The sequence below is a fragment of the Botryllus schlosseri genome, chromosome 2, assembly GCF_051294905.1.
Source record: "Botryllus schlosseri isolate E-star chromosome 2, Bs_hap1, whole genome shotgun sequence".
Lineage (NCBI taxonomy): Eukaryota > Metazoa > Chordata > Ascidiacea > Stolidobranchia > Styelidae > Botryllus > Botryllus schlosseri.
Genome location: NC_137237.1, coordinates 2,585,816 through 2,605,853, shown reverse-complemented (window position 1 = coordinate 2,605,853; position 20,038 = coordinate 2,585,816). Strand labels below are relative to the sequence as shown.

Below are 20,038 nucleotides of genomic sequence, written 5' to 3'. Positions count from 1 at the left end.
TACCTTTCGATAAAGACCGGACCTATCAAATTATGCGGACGCTTCGGTCGTGAGCTATAGGACTACCAATTATATGCTGCTTTCGGGGCGATTTAGTGAGTCAGGTTTTATCGCCTAGACGCGTGAAGCGCGAAAATTTTCGGTAATTCATGATTGAATAGGTCAATATGAGCGGGAATTGCATATATATTGCCATCAATTTTTATCCTCTCTCTGCTCACGTAATCAGTTTTACAGGTATAAAGCCGAGGGAGGTGTGTTTGGAAAGGTAGGGCCCCTCAATAATAATTAAACATCTTCGTGCGTATACCCGTTGGCAGGAACGAAACAGCACTTCGTCAGCCCCCCCCCCAAAAAAAAAATGAACTTCGGTCTTCGGCTCCCATAGGGAGATAAACCTACCCGTATCACGTTGTTCGCTTTAGCCACGAAACTAGTTGCACTGTTAAGTGAGCCAGCGGGAAGCGCGAAAATTTTCGAAAATTCAAGATAAAATCGGTCAATATGATCGGGAATTGCATATATATTGCTATCAATTTCTTGACCTCGCTGCTCACGTAATCAGATTTACCGGTAGAGCTGAGTGAGGTGTCTTGGAAACTGTAGGGCCCATTAGTATGATTCCGTAACATGTTATTTCGTGACCTCCTGTCTGCTATATCAAAAATATATAGAATCGCCCAAACGTAGGCTTCTAAACTAAGAGACGCACGCGATTTCAAATTGGTATTTCTTCACTGGAATATAATTTTTCCCTGCGGAATGGTATTTGTCTCGTGAGATTCAGATTGCCAAGACAGTATTTTGTATATATAACGAAGTTTTCGGTCAGCATAACGGCAGTCCTGTTCGGCCAAAGTTTTCTCGCTGCCGATCGTTCTGACACACTTCTTGGAGTCGCATGTTACATTGCCTGAAACTTAAAATGTCTTGGTGAGTCGTGGCGCGGTAATGGCCAACGCCGATATGCCCAATGTCCATTTGCATAAATCTTGCGCATTTTCTTGGGGATGAGTACCCAAAAATCAAGATATTTGGCAGCATGAAATCACGCCTAGAGCGAAAAAAATTGAAAAAGATGCATAAGTTTTCAAAAAATACTCTATAATTTATGCTAATTCACGAATTAATGTTGAGCCCCGTTCGAGCTCGCCCCCCCCCCCACATTGGGAGTTGGGCGTGCGGCAGTTATGGTCCTGTCTTGACCTATATTTATAGCTACTGCTCGTTCAACTGGAAAGTTATGGCACATTGCATTGAAACAGCAATGACGTAACGATAGCAGAATACTCGCGACTTTCCTGCAATCCTAATTAAATACTCCAGACTCCAAGCCAAGCAAGTGTATTTTATAGATATAAATTTGATTTTTTTCATAACTCGATTTGTTCATATTTTTTGGGGGCCCAAGACCAACGTTTTTTTTTTGGGGGGGGGGGGTATGAGTATTTTATTATTATAGTGTTGTATTTTTAGTGTTGTATTCTTGATGTTATCTTCTTAATTTTGTGTAATATTAGTGTTGTAAAAGCTAGTGCTTCATAGTTAAAAGTAAGAATCCTTCATCTCTAAAACAGTTATTTGGCGTGAACACGAAATACCGAAAAACATAATTGCGCGCTAACAGTGCCGACGGAAATCGAGCACTGTGTGGAAATCGGTAGGGGTAGGTTCGTCGCATGCTGTGAAGACTCTCGGAAGATCGCAGTCGCAAGTCTTGAATGGTTCTGAACGAAAGTTCCGGTTAAAGATACTACAGAGGGATCCAGAAATTAGTTATCTTATCCGCTGTCGACAGTGTGTACAGCAGCACGAACCCGAGTTGGATTGGTACCGGATATGAAAATGAATATTGTTCTGCAAACTAAAGCTACTCGTAGTAATTGATTAAAATTTAATGTTCAATCCAACTATTAGGTCACACTAACAAACTGTATGTTTTGATCGCAGAGATGGTCACGGCAAGGCGTACATTGAAATCTTGGTGTGGGCTGATTTCTGATATCCCCAACTTGCGGTTACTGTAAATTTATGCACGCTGATAGCAACCAGAGGTGGTCAAAGTAGTCACGGAAGCTACTCAAGTAGAATTAGAAGTACCGATGGAAAATCTACTCAAGTTCGAGTAGAAGTACTTCTTCCATAACCAATCTAAGTAGAATTGACTGACTTTAAATCTACTCAAGTAAGTAAGTAGTTGTGAAAACGATCGTAATTCGTTCGCATTGATTATCAAAAGCTGAAAATTGAGCTATGCGAAAGGTGCAAAGCTTGATTCATATTGATGCATACCAGGACGAGGAATCCAATTTTCAACAGCATAAGCGTTCGTCCGCATGATGGGATGAAATGATAGTAATGATATGGAAATGCCATACTAATCCTCTGTTTACTCGAACAGCACGTTTCAGAAAATATCATGGTATGGGACCTTTCCCTCATATTACAACGACCGTAGTTTAATCGAAGAGCAATACTGAGAAATTGTATCGGATACGGTGTAAACACATTTCGCGATAAGTAAACGTTAATAAAAAATATGGTGGATCGTAAAAATGCCATATTGTGTAGCTTCATTTCCGAAATTTAAAGGCACTACTACACTTTCTCTTATGCTTAAACATGTATGTTCTCCAGAAAAAAGAACTCATACTAATTAGAACTCAAAGTACGACACTGGGAATTGAAAGTGAAATATAAATCCTACTTTTAAAAGCGGAAAATGTATTTCATTTTCTGAGGTTATATGCTAAAACAGGTCTAAAGCTAAAAAAAAAAGTAAGAGCCCACTGTTCCGGATTAGGACATGCCATGGACTGCTAGACTACGATATGATAAGTAAATGCTAGATTGCAAAACATCAGTTCCCAACGTTATGATGGGCCATATATACTGAAATGTAATGTTTCATATGGGCGACAATGCGGTATGAACGGAATCACGCAACCCGCTACCTAGATTATATTCACCGATACTTTCATGGAATCATATTGGTCACTCTACATCCACTGTGCGCGAAGCGCGACGAAAATTCTGGGTTTTACTCAACTTTTATGAAAATTAAATATTGATACTCCGTGAATACAGCCGCGTATTTCCTCGGGCTATCTTCCTGATTGGAGGAAGTAAGTGAGTAGATCACAAAATATTATGACGTAGAAGTAGAAAAAATTAGTTCTACTTGGGTAAGTACTAGAAGTGGAAGAAAACTGCTTGAGTACTTCTAAAGAGTAGAAGCACTTCGTTACTGGCTACCTCTGATAGCAACACCATATACAACTACAGTAGAAAGTTTTAGAATCGCGATTACAGCGAGGAATGTGGTTGTAAAGCATTGCTATACTTTGCGGATAAGGCACGTTTACACGTTCAGCGGATTCAGAACAGGTAGCCTAATCACATGCATGTCCTTTCACTGCCTGTCAAAATTCTGATTTCTTGATTGAGTGATCGTTGATTAAATATACGTTGAATGGTAATTGAGAGATATTCACGGTGTGTATATAGATCTCCAGTTTTTGTGTGATATCGTCACGGGTTCCTGTGCATTCATTGCCTTTCAAATCAGGACATGTTAACGATGTACTTCTACCTTTTCGGAGTACTCAAGTAGGTTTCGACTGCTTGCACTATTTACCCAAGTGGTAAAGTTTTAAGACTAACTCCACTTCCGGATTTTAAAAAGGGGAAAGCTATTGGGGATAACTTCGCGCACTTTTACGACTAAATTGCCATAATGACTACGTGATATAGCCTGTGTGACTTGTGTATTTTCCAAGTCGTTGCGTTAGATACGAATGCGTACTTTGCAATTTCAAAAGTATCCATCTCGAAATGGTCTTTTTTGAAACTATTTAAAAGTTTTTCAGGCCTTCCATATGCTCCCTCCGCTCGAATTAGTTTTGACACAGCTCGGAAATCGCTACTTTTACTTGTCAATAGGTGGAAATTCATGGCGTTGGTTCTTGGTGAGTATCATCGTGTGCTCCGGGGTCTTGAGTTTTGTTAACGTATTCGGAGTTGACTGAAATCATGCCGGGCTGAAATCGTGAACACGTCAAACTGATGTAGGAATTGGTATATTGAAGATACCTGGTCCAGTTTCACGATATACCGTATGGAGTAAGCACTGTGCAGTGCATGTGCAACTTTCTTGACAAGCTTGCCATATGGAGACACAACGGGACGCAAATGAGTTATCTAGTAGGCCTACTTGTAGGGTCTATCACCTCATAAATAAATATTAACTGGGAATCATTAACAAATCTCGATATAAATAGCTTGTTCGTTGAACATGAATTGAAGATTGCTTTCCCAACATACTTGTAATGATACATTGGTTTTAACTCGAAGATTTTGGGTTGTCTCGTATCAAGAGTTGTCGCTAGATCACAATGCGATAACAAACTATAAACACAATAATTTATACCTGTGCGTTGAAGAAATTAAATGCGATGTGGCTCGAAATTAGTAACGTAGGCCTACAACGTCGGCATGCGCATATTTTGGACTTTGTAGGGATTTGTCCCTTCTTGTCTATCTCACTTGAGCCTCGTTAAAATACACTAGGCCATAAGCTAAATTGCAAAGCTCCTTCGCGAGCCGCTCCCCGACGGATGCAATGAAAAGGGTCACTAGTTGGCACTTATCGATTATTTTTATAGTGCGGACCTCATTTACTACTTTAATTCGCTTTCGTCTGTGGGGTTCACTTCTGTATCTTCCTGACAAGGAAAAAGCCAAAATAATTTGTGGCCCACGTATTTCATAATCCGGCCATTTTTATTCTGACGTCTATATTTTTCATTCAGTTCATTGCACATATCTTTTATGACACACGTTTTTACTATACTATGATGAGGCCAAGGCGTGTGTTGTTGGATTTATAGATTGTTATCACTATACACGATTTCGGTAATTCCATTGTATCGCTGTATTGTAGTATATATTTCCAACTGGTTATGAGAATGTTGAGCACTGATACTGATAATGATACACTACTTTTCGTACGCTTAGTTCTGACCTCTTGGTGTCGGGGACACCGGTTATTTATGAACTCCGAGGGAACCAAAACATTACTTATAGGGCGTTCTATAGTTCTATCATTTACACCTCATGCACCCGTCAGTTGTGTATCTGCATATGCACGCACTGTATACTGTCCCGATCGTATAGGGATGGTACGTGTAGAAGCCTCACGTACAACCCGTCTATAACGGAAGCAATAAACAACCTATCTGCGATATTGCTTCTAGATTATGGCACCACGATCTGACGTTTTACACATGCCACTTCATATTCGTCGGCCGCCTATTTTATATTATATTCTGATACTTTTAATTCACCGTACACGCCTCTTGCCGTTATGTACTATACCGCAGTGTTCGGATGACTCGAGTCACTTTTTCCTATTACTTGATTTGACTCGAGTCACTTTGCAAAAATGACTTGACTTGACTTGACTCGGCGCTTCAAAAATGTGGATTGACTCGTGACTCGGAGAAAAATTTACGAGTCAATTTCAAGTCATCAAGTAAACGATGTCGATTAAATCACTGTATTTTGTGTTTGTTCGTATCGTTCGCGATACGCCTGTGTAATTTGATGAGAGTAGCCACACATTGCGATTGTACGTTCACTGATCCTCCATTGTTACATCACAAATAGATTGACCACAACCGAAATGATCACAGCACCTTACGTTGTCGTAGTAGCAGTAGATTAATCCAATAGCAACTATCTCAGGTGTTTCTTAAGCAGTGGCGGCTCGTCCTATAGGGCAACTGGGGCATTGCCCCACCTAAAATTCTGTTCGATAACAATTTAACCATTTATAGACGCACAGCGATCAATATATACCGAGATCACAGCGAAACCCGCGTTCTTCTTGTGCTTTCGCTTGCAAATGCCCATACATAGCGAAGTCTCTGCGAAAATCGAATTCTCTTCTGTGTTTTCGCTTTGTGAATGCCTAGCCGGGGCTTGCCCCGGTAGCGCTCATAACAAGCTTCCACTATCTATTCTCTCAAAGCCGCGCACAATAAAGAAACGGTGATTTACTCTCTCCTATTCGTAAAATGGCCGAGCAAGTGGGGCAACTATGCCTGTTTGCCCCTAAGGTGTGATGTAACAATCGTATCTGTATCTGAACTCGGTTACCGTAATATGCGTTGAGTCGACCTTTGCTGGTATAGGTCGATTTTGACGGTGTTTCGCACCATGATAATTCTTGAAACTTGGTATGATATGTCGTGAAGGTAGTATTTAGCACTGCTCCAAGTTTCAGGCTTGCTACTTAAAGATAAGGGTAGTTATTTCGTTTCCGAAGTTCAGTGTGTGCTGATCTATTATGTACATTGTACAGCAAACAGATTTTTCTCAAAAGCCGGTATTGGTCTCCATTGATTTTGACGATGTTCCATACCGAGATCGGTCATGACATTTGGCACGGTAAGTCATAATGTTAGTATCGATCGCTGTAACAAGTTTGAAGGATGTCACTGAACTATGTGGGTGGTAATTGCGTTTCCAAAGTCGAGTGAGAGCTGACTCTTCATTTATCGCTAACAGATTTACGCAAAAGCCGTTATTGGTCTCTATTGATTTTAACGATGTTCCATACCTAGATCTGTCATGAGCTTTTGCACGTTATGTCTTGATTTTAGTATCGAGCGCGGTGTCAAGTCTTAAAGTTGACACTCAAGGATTGAGGCAGTTATTCCGTTTTCGAGGTCGAGTATGGTAGAGATGCGCGCTGATCTGATACTTAAGGCCTCTGCACACTGAGCTCGCGACCCGATAAAACGAGAGAATCGCGCCTGTCTGCGACTGGACCATGCAGACCGGAGTCGCCGGCAACTCGCAACATGCCGTCTGCGACAGGGTTGCGCAACTCCGTCGCAAGTTGCGAGCGACTGGTCAGCAGTTACTGATCGTTAGCTCTATGCACCGCAATAGTTTGTCCGGGTATTGCGTGTTTTGGCATCTATAATTGTTTCCTCATTGAATTTAGACCGATTTGAGGCCATTTTAAAACTTGAAGCTTAACTGCAAGAGCGCATTCTACTGTAAGCAGTACCGGTACTTGGTAATTACCAAAGGCCAACCAGCTCCGGCAGTATCGATACGCGAAACTCTCAGTCATTGTATGTCTACAGGTGGACTCATTATACCTTGTCTGGTTCATTTTAACCTGTACAGTGTACAATGTACATTGGTTGGAAACTGGGTTAAGCAGGTAGGTACATATAATCGTGGTCTGTCATGGGTTCACTGATGTATATTTCAGATACCGGTACATCTCAGAACACGACGTCTGAAAATCTTTTTGTTGAATAGGTAGCAGCAGTGTAACTCTTGATGTTAGATTTCGTCTATTCTCCTCTTTATCAGACTTCGGTACGAATTGTAGTGGCTAATATTATAAGTCAGAAATGGACTATGCATCATTATGGAGAATGAATCAACCAGGCCTACGGATCAGTTTCCATGCTTGATACCTGAGGGCGAATCGAAGATTGAAAAGGAAAGAATCCCAGAGTTATATTTGAATATTGTTAAGACTTTCATTTAAAATAAAATTATAATGCATTTGAATGTTGTTCTCTATCATATCGAGAAATTAATGTATGAGTGCTTGACAGTTGATGCAGTCACTGAGGCAGTGGAATACAGAAAGTCTTGGTGTTTGTAGCATAATAGGCTACAGCTAGAACTCCAGAAATTTGGATCGGCAACCGGAAATAGCGCCTTTAACTGGGTCACCCAGATTATGCGTTTTCAGCATTGAGATATGATATTGGTTCGTTAATGGAAAAGTGTGTGCATATAAGACATTGACAAACCCATGTATACCCATCGAAATATTCATTTTGCGATCTATCGGGAGCTGTGCAATGTGTATCCATTGCGAGACTTCGGACAGAACGCGCAAGAGCTGTAGTTGCCGCTTGTGGGCACTGCCGGGACCTGTGTGCATTGCTTCGCGACTTACGACTCGCAACGCGCAACTCGCGATGTTGCGTCGCGAGGTCAGTGTGCAGAGGCCTTTAGCCTACCTACATCATTGCGGATCTCACGCAAAAGCCGGTGTCTGTCTGTGCTAATCTAGCCTGCGTTCCATAACGAGATCGGTGATGATATTTCCAATGGTATATCTCGATGATCGCATGAAACAGCTAACTAAGATTCTCGGTTTGCATTCAAATATTCAAATAATTTTATGTTCGCCAATGTCCATTTCACTGTGAAATTGTGGCCTTCAAATTTTACTCAGAACTTCGGTGTTCGTCTGTTTGTATTGATTTTGACAGTGTACCATGCCGGAATGGGTTATGAGATTGCGAATGCTACATCTCGATGATTTCATCTAACAGTATACTAAGTTTACGGCTTTCATTCATGTATTTATTGATTAATATATTTTCCAACGGCGATTTCGCAGCAGACTTATAGAGTGTAAGCCGTATGTGTTGTGTCACAGTCTCCAGTTTCAAGGCCAAAATGTGATAAGTTGTTACTAGACCAAAGTTCCGAGGCTGCTGTCCTTAGTTTTTCAAAGACCATTCAAATTGATGTTCTGGATTCAATATGACAGGCCCAATCTATGAGATAACAATTGCGTATGTGTCCGAACTCGTTGACCTTTGCAGTTAGGCTTACGCAATCTCTCGAGTTCTAGTCATTGGAATTAGTGTGGTCAAGTCAAGTACGAACATGAATCGTATTGGATCTTTGCTCCGTACGTAGTTTACGCAGTTGCCTTTAGCGCGAAAATTGGAGGTCTAGAAATTGTCCAGTCCATTGATCCAATCGTACGCCGGGTACCTCCGCTTTGGTTGCCTATCACCTGGTCGTAACTAGGGCTGGGCAAAATCGAGTACCTGAGTGATTCGATTCTGAATCACGTAAAATGCTTCGAGTCGAGTCGAGTAATCGAGTATCACTCATTATGACGTCATAGCAGAATATTATTTGTCAAAGTTCAAATATGTACCTTTTAAGCGACCACAAAGAATATAATGCCTGTTATCCATCATATTGAGGACACTTTGATATTTTTTTCGACCATACCGATTTCATTGCACTTGGTGACAATATTGTGGGATGATCATGACTTCGGAAATGTGCTATTTCCAGTAACGTTCGTAGCTTTGTACTTCATGTTTCGTATGCTACGATACGGCCAATCAAGGTTTCAAGGCTTCAACAGTGAAATTAGCATAAACTCGTTGATCGTTGATAAACTCCTCGTTGATAAATCAACTTTCCGTGGTGAGGAGCGTATAATTTCAGTACTCAAAAAAATCGACTTTTACTACTCGACTCGAATCATTAAAATTAATACTCGATTCAGATTCGAGTACTCGAATCATTGTGCCCACTGCCCAGCCCTAGTCGTAACCACCAGCTCAGTGGTCGTAACACACCGAGGATCGTGTACGAAACACTTTCGGACGGGCTTAGAAAAATTAGGGCCTATCGATTTGCGTAATCTCTAACTCTACCATGAAATCATAACGCATGCTACTAAGGATGACCTGATAATTGATTCGTGGCATCGGGACGATTCTTAGTTCACGTATATTTTGTAAAATAATCTTTTGATTAAAAAAAATGAATAAAACATTTGTTACCACACTTCAAGTCACGGCTCACCGGCAAACCTCTCGCGGCACCTACGTTCGTTAAAATCACTGTTGTCGGGAAATTCATGTGACCATCATAAAGTTACATTTTTACGTTGGAAAACGCCATTGTGACGTCATGTTGATAAAAGTCGCTCGCAGCCCTTGCCCCACCACCCGATATTGTCACGAGCCGCCTCTGTTCTTAAGGCGGCCCAGTGCTTACATTGATTGCAGTGATCACCTTAACCAACCCTCTCGTATGATTTAAAAATCGAGCGAATATAGTTTATGCGTCTCTATAGTCTCACAGATGTGTAGATGGGAAGTGTATTGATCATATCAATTTGTTTCAACTTCTCGGGTCTTCGTATTCAACCCTCTTGGTTGATAATAACAGACTGTAGCATGTAGCAGTAGCTATAGGCCTACTACACTGTTACTCACACATTTTATTGGCAGTTCTACGTGTATGTGAGCGATAAAACGCCTTCTTGCATGCATATTTAACTTTATATTCGTTGTTTTATTCAAGATAAATGGCCAATTATTCTGTTTATCACACAGCTAGCAAAATGTAATGAGTTTGAATCGTCACTGATACTTCGTGTTGCGATGACTCGAGTCATGAATTGACTCGAGTCGGACTTGAGTCAACTTTTTCGCATGACTTGACTTGACTCGAGTCACTTTGCAAAAATGACTTGACTTGACTTGACTCGGCGCTTCAGAAATGTGGATTGACTCGTGACTCGGAGCAAAATTTAGTCAATTTCGAGTCAATTTCAAGTCATCTAGTAAACGGTGTCGATTAAATCGCTGCATCTTTTTTATGTTCGGACTTCGGATTGTTCGCGATACGCCGGTGTGACTTGTGAGAGCAATCAGTCATTCACTGATTGTACTTTTCACTGATCCTTCATTGCTACATCACAAATAAATTGACCGAAAACGAAATGATCACAGCTTATACGTTTATGTACTAGCTGTAGAATAATCTAATAGCAAAGTATCTCTGTTTGTTGGACGGCTCAGTGCTTCCATCGCGAAGTGCCCACCTTAGCCAACCCTCTTGTATGATGTGAGTCGAACAAATATAGTTTATGCGTTTATAATCTCACGGATGTGTGGATGGGTAGTGTAATGTACCATATCAATTTGTTTCAACTTCTCGGCGCTTCGTATTCGATCCTCTATTTTGGCTCACGTATTTTATTAGCAGCTCTAAGCGTGCGTGAGCGATACAACGCCTTTTTGCACGTATGTTTAACTTGAGTATCGCTAATTATTTCAAGATATATCACTAATCAATCTGTCATTCACACAGCTAGCAAAATGTAATGACTTTGAATCATCACTCATACTTTGAAAATTCAATTTGACTCGAATTGTGACTTGACTCGTGACTTGACTTGACTTGACTCGACTTGACTCGAGTCACCTCCAAGAACGAGTGACTTGACTTGACTCAAGTCACCTTCGAAAATCGATTGACTTGACTTGACTCGAGTCAAAATGTGCAATGACTCGAGGTGACTCGTGACTCGAAGGTAGTGACTTGATCCCAATACTGCTATACCGGTCTACGACTCTAGGCCAAAGTGGGTGTTTCATTAATACACTGTACTCCAACTCCTTTCGACATCTTTCCATTCGTTCATCTTAACGCAGTCTTGCGGTGTTTTAAAAAGGTTGAAATTATGAATAAACTGAACACGACAACCTAAGAATATCTGAGTCTTCTTCAGCGCAGCACTTGTGATCGAAAACCTTTTTGCAATAAGCATGTGATTGATAAACTATAGTTCATTGATATATATTGTAAGGGTGTGCACTGTTCAGCTTGTCTCGCTAATTTTCACGGAAAAATATGAACATAATTAGATATCACGCTGACATCTAATTATCTTATCAGATACGATATAGCCTGGCTTTCAAAATGGTGAAATTGTAAATTGCAATGCCCGATCTACGTTAGTTCAGAAATAAATATTATGGCTGTGGAAAATCGTAACTTCAATGTCTCCAGGAATAAATAGTTTGAATGTTTCTTGAAGCGCGAATGCGAGCATGATGGGGTTTATATTACAGTACAATGTCTGCTCAATCAATTATTGTGGCAATTTCATTGCAAGCAATTTTGGGTCCCGTTGATGTTCACGTTGTGATCATTGATTCCGACGGAGAAGAGGATCTGGTGGATCTCTAGCTGCATCTCCTCGTCGATGTCAAGCGATTTGAAGGAAATCCCAATGCTTGGCCCTGAAAAGAAGTTAGGATTCGAGTTATGAGCCTCGTGAGGATCAGTGATCGTGATCGCAGTTGATGTTCACGTAGCATTGTGAAATAAATTTTCGTCCAACTCTCGTCAGGGAGTAATTGCAAGCAACTATTTTTATAAAACACGATTATGCTCAGCATGAGGACTACTGAATGGATCAATTGAAAACTGAATTGAAGTCGGCAAATTCTCAGGGGTTCTTTAGCCTCGACAAAGTCGGGTATACATTTGCCACGGCCCCCATGAACTTAAAGTGCCAATCCATTGATGAAAAATAGGTAGAGGTGTATGTCTACTTTAATTTTAGGTGCTGCATTTTCGGATATTTTCCGAGTTTTAGGGTTACTATATTTTGGAATCGGGAAAGGAGGACACTTTTATCAAATCAGAAATGTTACTTGATCAAGATTGAAAACAGCCGATTTCTGCTATTTTTGCTGGGAAATTTGTGGAATTGGTCATCACTTTAGTTCGAAACCCGTTTCCCCCACTTTTTACTTGGATTTAGTGACCACTCGTCACTCTCAATCGATTCCCGAATGTCATGCTCGAACGTCCGTTTAAGCTATTTAGTGTCAATTATGCCCTTTTCAAGACAAATCTGGCCATTCTCCCAGCCCTAAAAGCATTGTTTCCTCTAAGCAGCGCACGTGCGCAAATGCGCAGTGCTGAGACGGTCTCTGCGCACAGAAAATCTAAGTTGCGCACAAAAAATCCGAAATGACGACCTTTTTTTAGTCGTAACGCACTGTTTTCCAAGGGTCTGCGCAGTGAGTTGGTGAGCGTGCGCAGACCCGTCCAAAATTAGAGGCTAAAAGCCGTAAATGAGGACGAATTGCCAAAAAGGTGGACATTTTCAAACACCCGAAAAAGGAGAACGTATGGTAAGGTAACCCTACCGAATATGAAATTCAAGCCAATCAAGCCTTGATCTGATAATACTTAACATGCAAGCTCAACTTTCGCATTAACCGTAATTTGCTATTGTTTCCAAATAAGTTGTTTTTCATTCGTTTGGCCATATGTCATAGTGGATCGTACAATATAGCTTGATTTAAATTGGGTCGCGGACAGGAAACGTTGGGAAGTAGGCCTACTGATAATAAGAATATTTGCCTGGCGTAAAGTTACCAAACTAACCAGACCATAGATGTCGAAGCGTCAGTACCTCATTCGTTTACTGGAAAAAGCAATATTCGTACTAGGGATGTGCGATGCAATCATCAGCCAAACCAACCTTGTTTCTGACATTGTATCAGAATTATGTATCTTTCGTAGTCGGTCGCCAGAACGGTGTACGCGGAGGCTGTGATTTCTGGAATAGATTCAACGGTATTCACTATTCAGTCGAACGCAAGAAAAAAGTAAGGTCACGCTTCAAGCCATTGGATATCTAATTTGCGGCGATGGAAATGTCGTGAGCTACATTGTATAAAAGTCCGTTTCGATTTCGGTTATTGCATTTTGATGTATATTGTATAGTGCTCCATTCTCAAAGCCCATGCTTATATGATGTGGCTTGCAGATGCTAGCATAGTTTTAACCAGAGCCCAGTACCGAAAACCCCATAAATAATAGCATCTTCGCCGGTATCCCTGTGATATTCAGCCGATATTCAAAAGATACGGCGGCTAGCTTGAGACGTATTTCCAAAAATTCGGAGCATTTATTGAAAGAGATTTACAGCGGTTGCTGCACTAGGACACGACATAAATTAGAACGACTGTATATCTAGACAACTGCAAGCTGTGAGAACTATATCAATAGTTACAGGAGAGTTTTTTGATTCCCTATTGTATGGTCAAGGAAATTGTTCATGGTTTTTCCCTTTTCAATGGCTGATTCTTTCGTAATGTCATATCGACTCGATACTATCGTTGTAACGATTATTTAATCTTCGAGCTGTATCGTTATAACGCAAATCCTTGGTACCGATAATGTTCCGATCATGGGTATCTAATAACCACGTTTGCGCAAATCATGCGGTGGAAATCTTGTAAAAAGTTACGAAGAGTCAGCCATGCATTTGCCACAAAATATACCTTAACTAAACAGACATGGCCAACTAACTAATTCTAGTTACCTACTAGAGTAGTTACAGAGAAATGCCGGTAATCAAATATATTAGCTAATCCTAGTCTAACTTGTGACATGCTTCTGTGCTATTATTTTAATTCCAATTTAATTTCAGGCTTTTCCAGGAACTACTACAGGACAACAGCGGTGCTAAACGAGCGAATCTTGCTCGTTCTCATGCTTGTGAGAAAGAGTTCTGATTTGATATGATTTTCTAGTTTTAATTCTGATTCTACTCTAATTGGGAAAAATTTAGTTATAATTCTAACTCTAATCTAATTTGGAAAAAGCTGGAAATATTCTAGCTGTCCAACTTATGCATTAGAGAGCGTAGTGATATTAACTAATAGCGGAGATCTTCTTTATAATGGGGCGTGCAATACGTGTGTGTTACACATGAGATCTGCATCGACACGAACGTATAGATACATTCGATGGCGCGCACGCTAAAATCGCAATAAATCAAACACGAGATGCTAATATCTCTAAATTCGTGTTATTACATGAAACACGCGCTGCGAAATAGCAATTACGTTACAAAGACTCCTTGAAACGGTAGGTGTGTTGCGGCGGGCGTGACTACAAGTATTGAGTTCTGTGTGGGAAGAGTGTATCACGTTTTTCTCGAGAAACGTGTCGTCAAGTCGACCGGCTGACGTCGAAATATGGTTCTCGAATCGAGAGTTGGAAAACTAGACATTTTCGGCTTTACCAAATTCGATTATAATTAGAATTATGGCAACACATATGTTTCCGAATTAGATTAGAATTGGAATTGCTGAATTGACGAAAAAATCCTCATTGAATAGAAATGTAACAAAACTCAAGTTCAGTTCGTATCAAGTCGTAGTTCCTTGCCATAAGAATGAGAATGGCAAATGTCTGCACACCGTGATTGGCTCGTGTCGCACGGTACGGTTTCCGGGCATTTTCAGCAAACCCATTAATAAATCAGAATACCATTTAGGGAGCATGGGCACATTTCAAAAATTAGATTTGAATTAGATTACGGTACTTTCGGTTTAATTATCTAGTTGCCAAAGCTGCTTGAATCATGGGATATTTGCCTCACCTGAGAGTTTCCGTGACAGCGATTTCTTTTTCGGGGAGAATTTCGGAGGGAATTTGGATCTTCCGTAACCAGCTGTGACAGAATTTGAACATATTGAACAAGTGGCGTGCAGGTTATGCCGTGGGGAGTTTTTTTTTACTTGGTTGGATGCCTGTGTAGATCATACCGGGATTCGTGATCCAGCGGAAGAAGATCGAGTTGCTTCGAGCGAACTTCGGAGACGACACGTAACTGTAAATGTTTGTTCGCATTCATGAAACATTCGCACATTCTGCGTGATGATTTATATCCGTAGTTATTAATCGGGGTTAGGTGAGCTAGTTTTGGGGTTCCCTGAGGGTCAAGGCACGTCATTTAGTTATTGAAATTCTACGCATTAGCGTGACACACGCTTCTAGATTTGTTACGTATTGTAGTGTACAGGCCCACACGACATACCTGGTCATATCGAAAAACTCCACGTTCACAAACTTTTCTTCGACGTTTACGTGTGATATGCGCATGTTTCGACAGGTGGGCTCGAAGCCGTTGAAAAACAAGAGGTGGTACCAAGATCCTCGAAGCTGCGAACAAATTTAATGGCGATTAGAGAAGAAATAGGTGGGAATCGGAGACTTGACTATTCCATATAAATTATCATGCGACCCATTCGTATATATGGAGGAGCCCTTTTCCATCAACTATACATAATAATTACCGTATACGCTATATAGGCTACAGCATCTACAACAGGAGCCGTGGCTCCTCAGAGAGCCTTATTCAGGGGTGCGTGAACATACCTTTAAAAGCTTATCATAAGTAAGTCCACCATAACGAAAGAAACAAAACAAATTATATTATAATTACTAATAAAACGGTAAGCTACTTCAATACATCAGTCACATTAACTGAATATGTGGTAACTAATTAAATTAAGATTATCTCATTTTCTTCAAAAGGATTTAAAATATAGGGCGTCCACGCCATTAATTTTGTAATACTTTTAAAGGGGACACGGCGGAAAAAGGTTGGAAACCCCTGATCTAACAGGTATCTCTTTATCTTGCGTAACTTGATCACTGTGACTCCATGCAGGGCCACGAGATTGTTTGTTGTCGATGTATATGTCATCAAAAATAAACCGAACCAAAAACGAAAACGATAGGGCAGCGCGCCAACGCGATCTCGCGACTTGTTATCCTGGATATGATCTTGTTAATAGGGATCTATTGTTTACATCCGGATGCTCGAGTCGATAAGAACGAGTTACGTGATGGTGGGATGGGATGGGCTAATTCCGCATCTAAACTTTCAATCGTCATATTATCAGATCTCGCATATAGCTGAAACATGTCTGCTATGATAACAAAAATATTACGCTAACAATGTCGGAAGGGATGGGATCTGATATCATTGAGATAGACAGACATGAATATAAGTTATTATATTACACGAGTTTATAATGGGAATACAAACATCATAGATTCTTGTTAGTACTTTACATAATGGTTTATAATTGTTTTTCACCACCAAAATTCGTCTTTATTGTTTCGTCCGATTGTAAACATTCAAAGAAAATGGGCTCATGTTATTTTAAACGATCATAAGGTATTACCTTCGTCCAGTCGACATCCTTCTGAGGCGAGATATTGTCGCAAATGTTGTAGGCCTTGCAAAGCGTCAGGGCCGACAGCGCGATCAGTAACAGTCTCATCATAGTCATAAAATCGGTTTCGGTTTAAACGGATTAGATATTCTGTGAAAATAGTGTTTCGTGTTATGCAAACGACAAGCATAGATAAATCCAGGCAAACATAAACGCTATACCGATCACTTTTCCTCTATCTCTGTAAGGTGAAAACTATAATTAACCGAACTGAAAGTATTTGTCAAATATAAAAAGTCAGTATCGACCCAAGTTAATTGTGTTATACACTATGAATTAATATCAATATAATATCAATTAAAGGGGCACTGCGCTCTAAATATGATGTGGTCTCAAATTGAAGGGCAAAACGAACAAAAATTTTTGGCTGCAGCCATTTCCTTCAGAACGCCACCGTAATGGAGCTGCAATTTATTGAAATTTCCACAGGACCTTCACGCTCCAGCTGCCGCGGCTGCTTAAACCGTTACATGGCACGATGTATTCATCGTCGCACTTGCTCGACGCGATTAGGCAGTCACGCAGAGAACAAATTTTAGATAGTTGTCAGCCGATGTTATGAAGGAAATATGTCTTAGTTCCGTTCTCTACGTGACGGCCTTATCGTGTCCAGCAAGTGCGACGATGAAGACACCGTGCCATGTACCGGGATAAGCAGCCGCGGCAGCTGGAGCGTGAAGGTCCTGTGGAAATTTCAATAAATTGCTGCTCCATTACGGCGGCGTTATGAAGGAAATGGCTGCGGTCAAAAATTTTTGTTCGTTTTGCCCTTCAATTTGAGACCACATCATTCTTAGAGCGCAGTGCCCCTTTAAGAATATCTTGTTATCGTACTTATAACAACGAAGGTCTTTCGCAACTCAAGCTAATTTATTATTTTGTAAATGACCAGAAAATATTCTCAATGTAAGCTAAATTGTCAATAGATATGTACGTCTGGAATTGGTGGAATCCTCCACCATATGTGGGGGAAATAGATCGAGAAAATTACACAATGCTCTTATCATTTCGCAACCTTTTCAATTTACAGTGTACTCGTATTCTTCGCTGAATAGTTATCCAGTTTGCCAGACACACTGTAATACTATCCATTGACAATATTTATGCGTATATTTAGGGTGAAAGCGGAAACACTCTCAGAGGCAGTGAGAGACTATACTTATGAATGAAAAAGCCGCAAACGTCTCATAGTACATCGGGACCGATGCTATCTGATCGGAATTCATCACGTTCGCAGCGGTTTGCGGTAAGAAAGTGTGCGAAACGGGTGTTCATCTGTTGTAATGACAAGACGACTTGAGATCAATTTGTCCGTAATGCGCGTGAACTTGGGGAATAAGTAATCTGTAAGCTATTAATCATATTGACGCAGAATTTACACAATTATTACCCTCTTAACACACCGCAAACGTCTCAGAGTTGCAGCTAGATGCAGAAAAGGTAATCAGAAGTTGCGACATATGTAATATAGTCACCCGGAAGATGATGGTCCCTCGTTTTAAGTCGATTTCCGTTCAAACGGAAAGTAGACTTGAGAAGTATGTGGAATGCACTTGACGTTTGAGATGAAAAGTTCACACACCACGTAATTTAGGTCATGCGTGATCACAACTTCTTAAATTCAACCGTTGGTATTCCAAAGTGAATATTTCAGGAATGTTCGTAGATGCCGTATTAGAGAAATTAGTGTAATAATAAAACATTTATTGGATATTTATACACGCGAGGACACGGACTATTTAGACATAATATGTCCCAATGAAAAAATACCCCTCTTTAGAGAATGAATTACCGAAAAATCGTGCCTAGTCCACCATATTACTAACTTTTTAAGCTCTCTACTTCCAAACACTTTGAATTTTCAAACGAGACCACCGGATTATTGAAGTATTGATAAATACCGATGTAAAAGAAATTTTCGTCCTATAGTAGGATATCGAACATACAATTTGCACATTTTATTCCTACCGCTGTCTGTTTCAACCTAGGATTTCTGGCATATTTATCTGTTGCTGTATAGTGATTACTTGTTTTCGAAAGGTAAGTTCCTAGTCCGACATGGTTCAATGTACCTGAGGATTTTCGTTTTCCGTTGCTATTGCATTATTCAGTCACCTGTTTCGGCACCTTTTTCGTTCCTTCTTTAGGGCGCAATAGAATATTCCGAGGCCGTGCATTTGAGACATTTTTGTCATTTTAAAGAAACTTGCAATCGATTTGGTCTGTTTCAACCGTTGCTGTGGAGTCGATTAAATTTACCACCGACTACAACACTGACTCCAACTCCTACTCCATAAGCTTCAATCACACCGAATCGGACTGCGGCTCCGGTTCGTGATATTTTTTCACAGAACTCCGACTACAACATTCCTGTAAATCTATTAAAAAAATGACCCTTATTTTATATTTCTAGTTATTATTTTTTACAAAGGGGGTATTTTTTTGGGAGTAAGGAAGATTGTGCTCGCAGAACGAAATTAAGTTTGTGAAAAACTGAATAACCTCTGTGACTGCACCGGGGCTTATTAGTAACATATCGGGTAGTAGTTGGAGTCGGGCAACTCTGCAGCCCTGGCTTCGTCAACCTGACGTGTATTGTACAATCAACTTGATATTATCGTGGTAGTGGCGCTTATAACAACACAGGCTTTGTTCGACACTTCGGTAAGAGTAATAAGGACGTCGAATCGTATATATCAAATAGTTTTATTGGCATGAACCAATACGAAATGAGGCCTATATTATATACCTAAACTTATCAATACAAACATAAATGCATATATATACACACGCATACACTTATCTATATTTATATAGCTATTAGCTATACTATATTATCGTCTTCGTTTCAATTCAATCACATGAAATTAGAGACATAGCTTTCGTTACTTCATATGAGTTCGTTATAGCATATTACAATGTACCCTCGAACAGAAGACAGCCGTATTCGTTCTGCCCTTTATGACGGTCCTTTTTGGGCCGTAACAAATCAATAAGTGTACATTGCGATCGCGCGTACGGATATATATACACATCCCGTCTCACATTAGGAAGACTACCCACACGCGACAAAACGAGAGCTCTTTTTTTACTGATTGTATATTCTCTCGTTTTGTTCAAACGAATCAGGATGGTATGATGAAATTGCATATATCATATTGCGGATAATCTGAGGTCCTGCATTAATTAATGCGATGAAATTAATAAAAGGGATTAAAAATCGGCAATGTCTACTGATGTCAACAAATTTGGTTTCGACTCAGCTACGGAAAGTAACGGCAAAAAGTTGTTTACGCAAGATAATCGATAGCTTGGTATGTGTTTATCTATTCGCTCCG

General features: G+C 40.3%; 1 protein-coding gene and 1 long non-coding RNA gene across 2 annotated transcripts in view; both read right to left on the bottom strand.

Annotated features, from left to right (window-relative positions):
• Positions 1 to 7,356: 7,356 nt before the first annotated feature.
• Positions 7,357 to 20,038, bottom strand: part of LOC145432992 (uncharacterized) — a 365,973-nt gene continuing 353,291 nt past the window's right edge. The window contains exon 2 of the long non-coding RNA XR_013913024.1: positions 7,357 to 8,053. This is a non-coding gene — a long non-coding RNA (uncharacterized LOC145432992). The remainder of the gene's footprint in view (positions 8,054 to 20,038) is intronic.
• Positions 11,690 to 16,792, bottom strand: LOC145432991 (uncharacterized). The gene is made up of 6 exons (XM_080309859.1): positions 16,650 to 16,792; positions 15,494 to 15,618; positions 15,195 to 15,286; positions 15,056 to 15,127; positions 13,145 to 13,222; positions 11,690 to 11,888 (listed from the first exon to the last, which is right to left on the bottom strand). The coding sequence occupies exons 1-6, from the start codon at positions 16,755 to 16,757 to the stop codon at positions 11,752 to 11,754; spliced, it is 612 nt and encodes a 203-aa protein (XP_080165985.1). The 5' UTR covers positions 16,758 to 16,792; the 3' UTR covers positions 11,690 to 11,751.

Bases quoted from the DNA above. Each gene is read 5' to 3' on its own strand.
- LOC145432991 (XM_080309859.1), bottom strand. From the start codon at position 16,757: ATGACTATGATGAGACTGTTACTGATCGCGCTGTCGGCCCTGACGCTT. The intron at 15,619-16,649 runs GTAATACCTTAT...ATTTGTTCGCAG, and splicing joins AGGATGTCGACTGGACGAAG to CTTCGAGGATCTTGGTACCA. The intron at 15,287-15,493 runs GTATGTCGTGTG...AAACATTTACAG, and splicing joins GAGTTTTTCGATATGACCAG to TTACGTGTCGTCTCCGAAGT.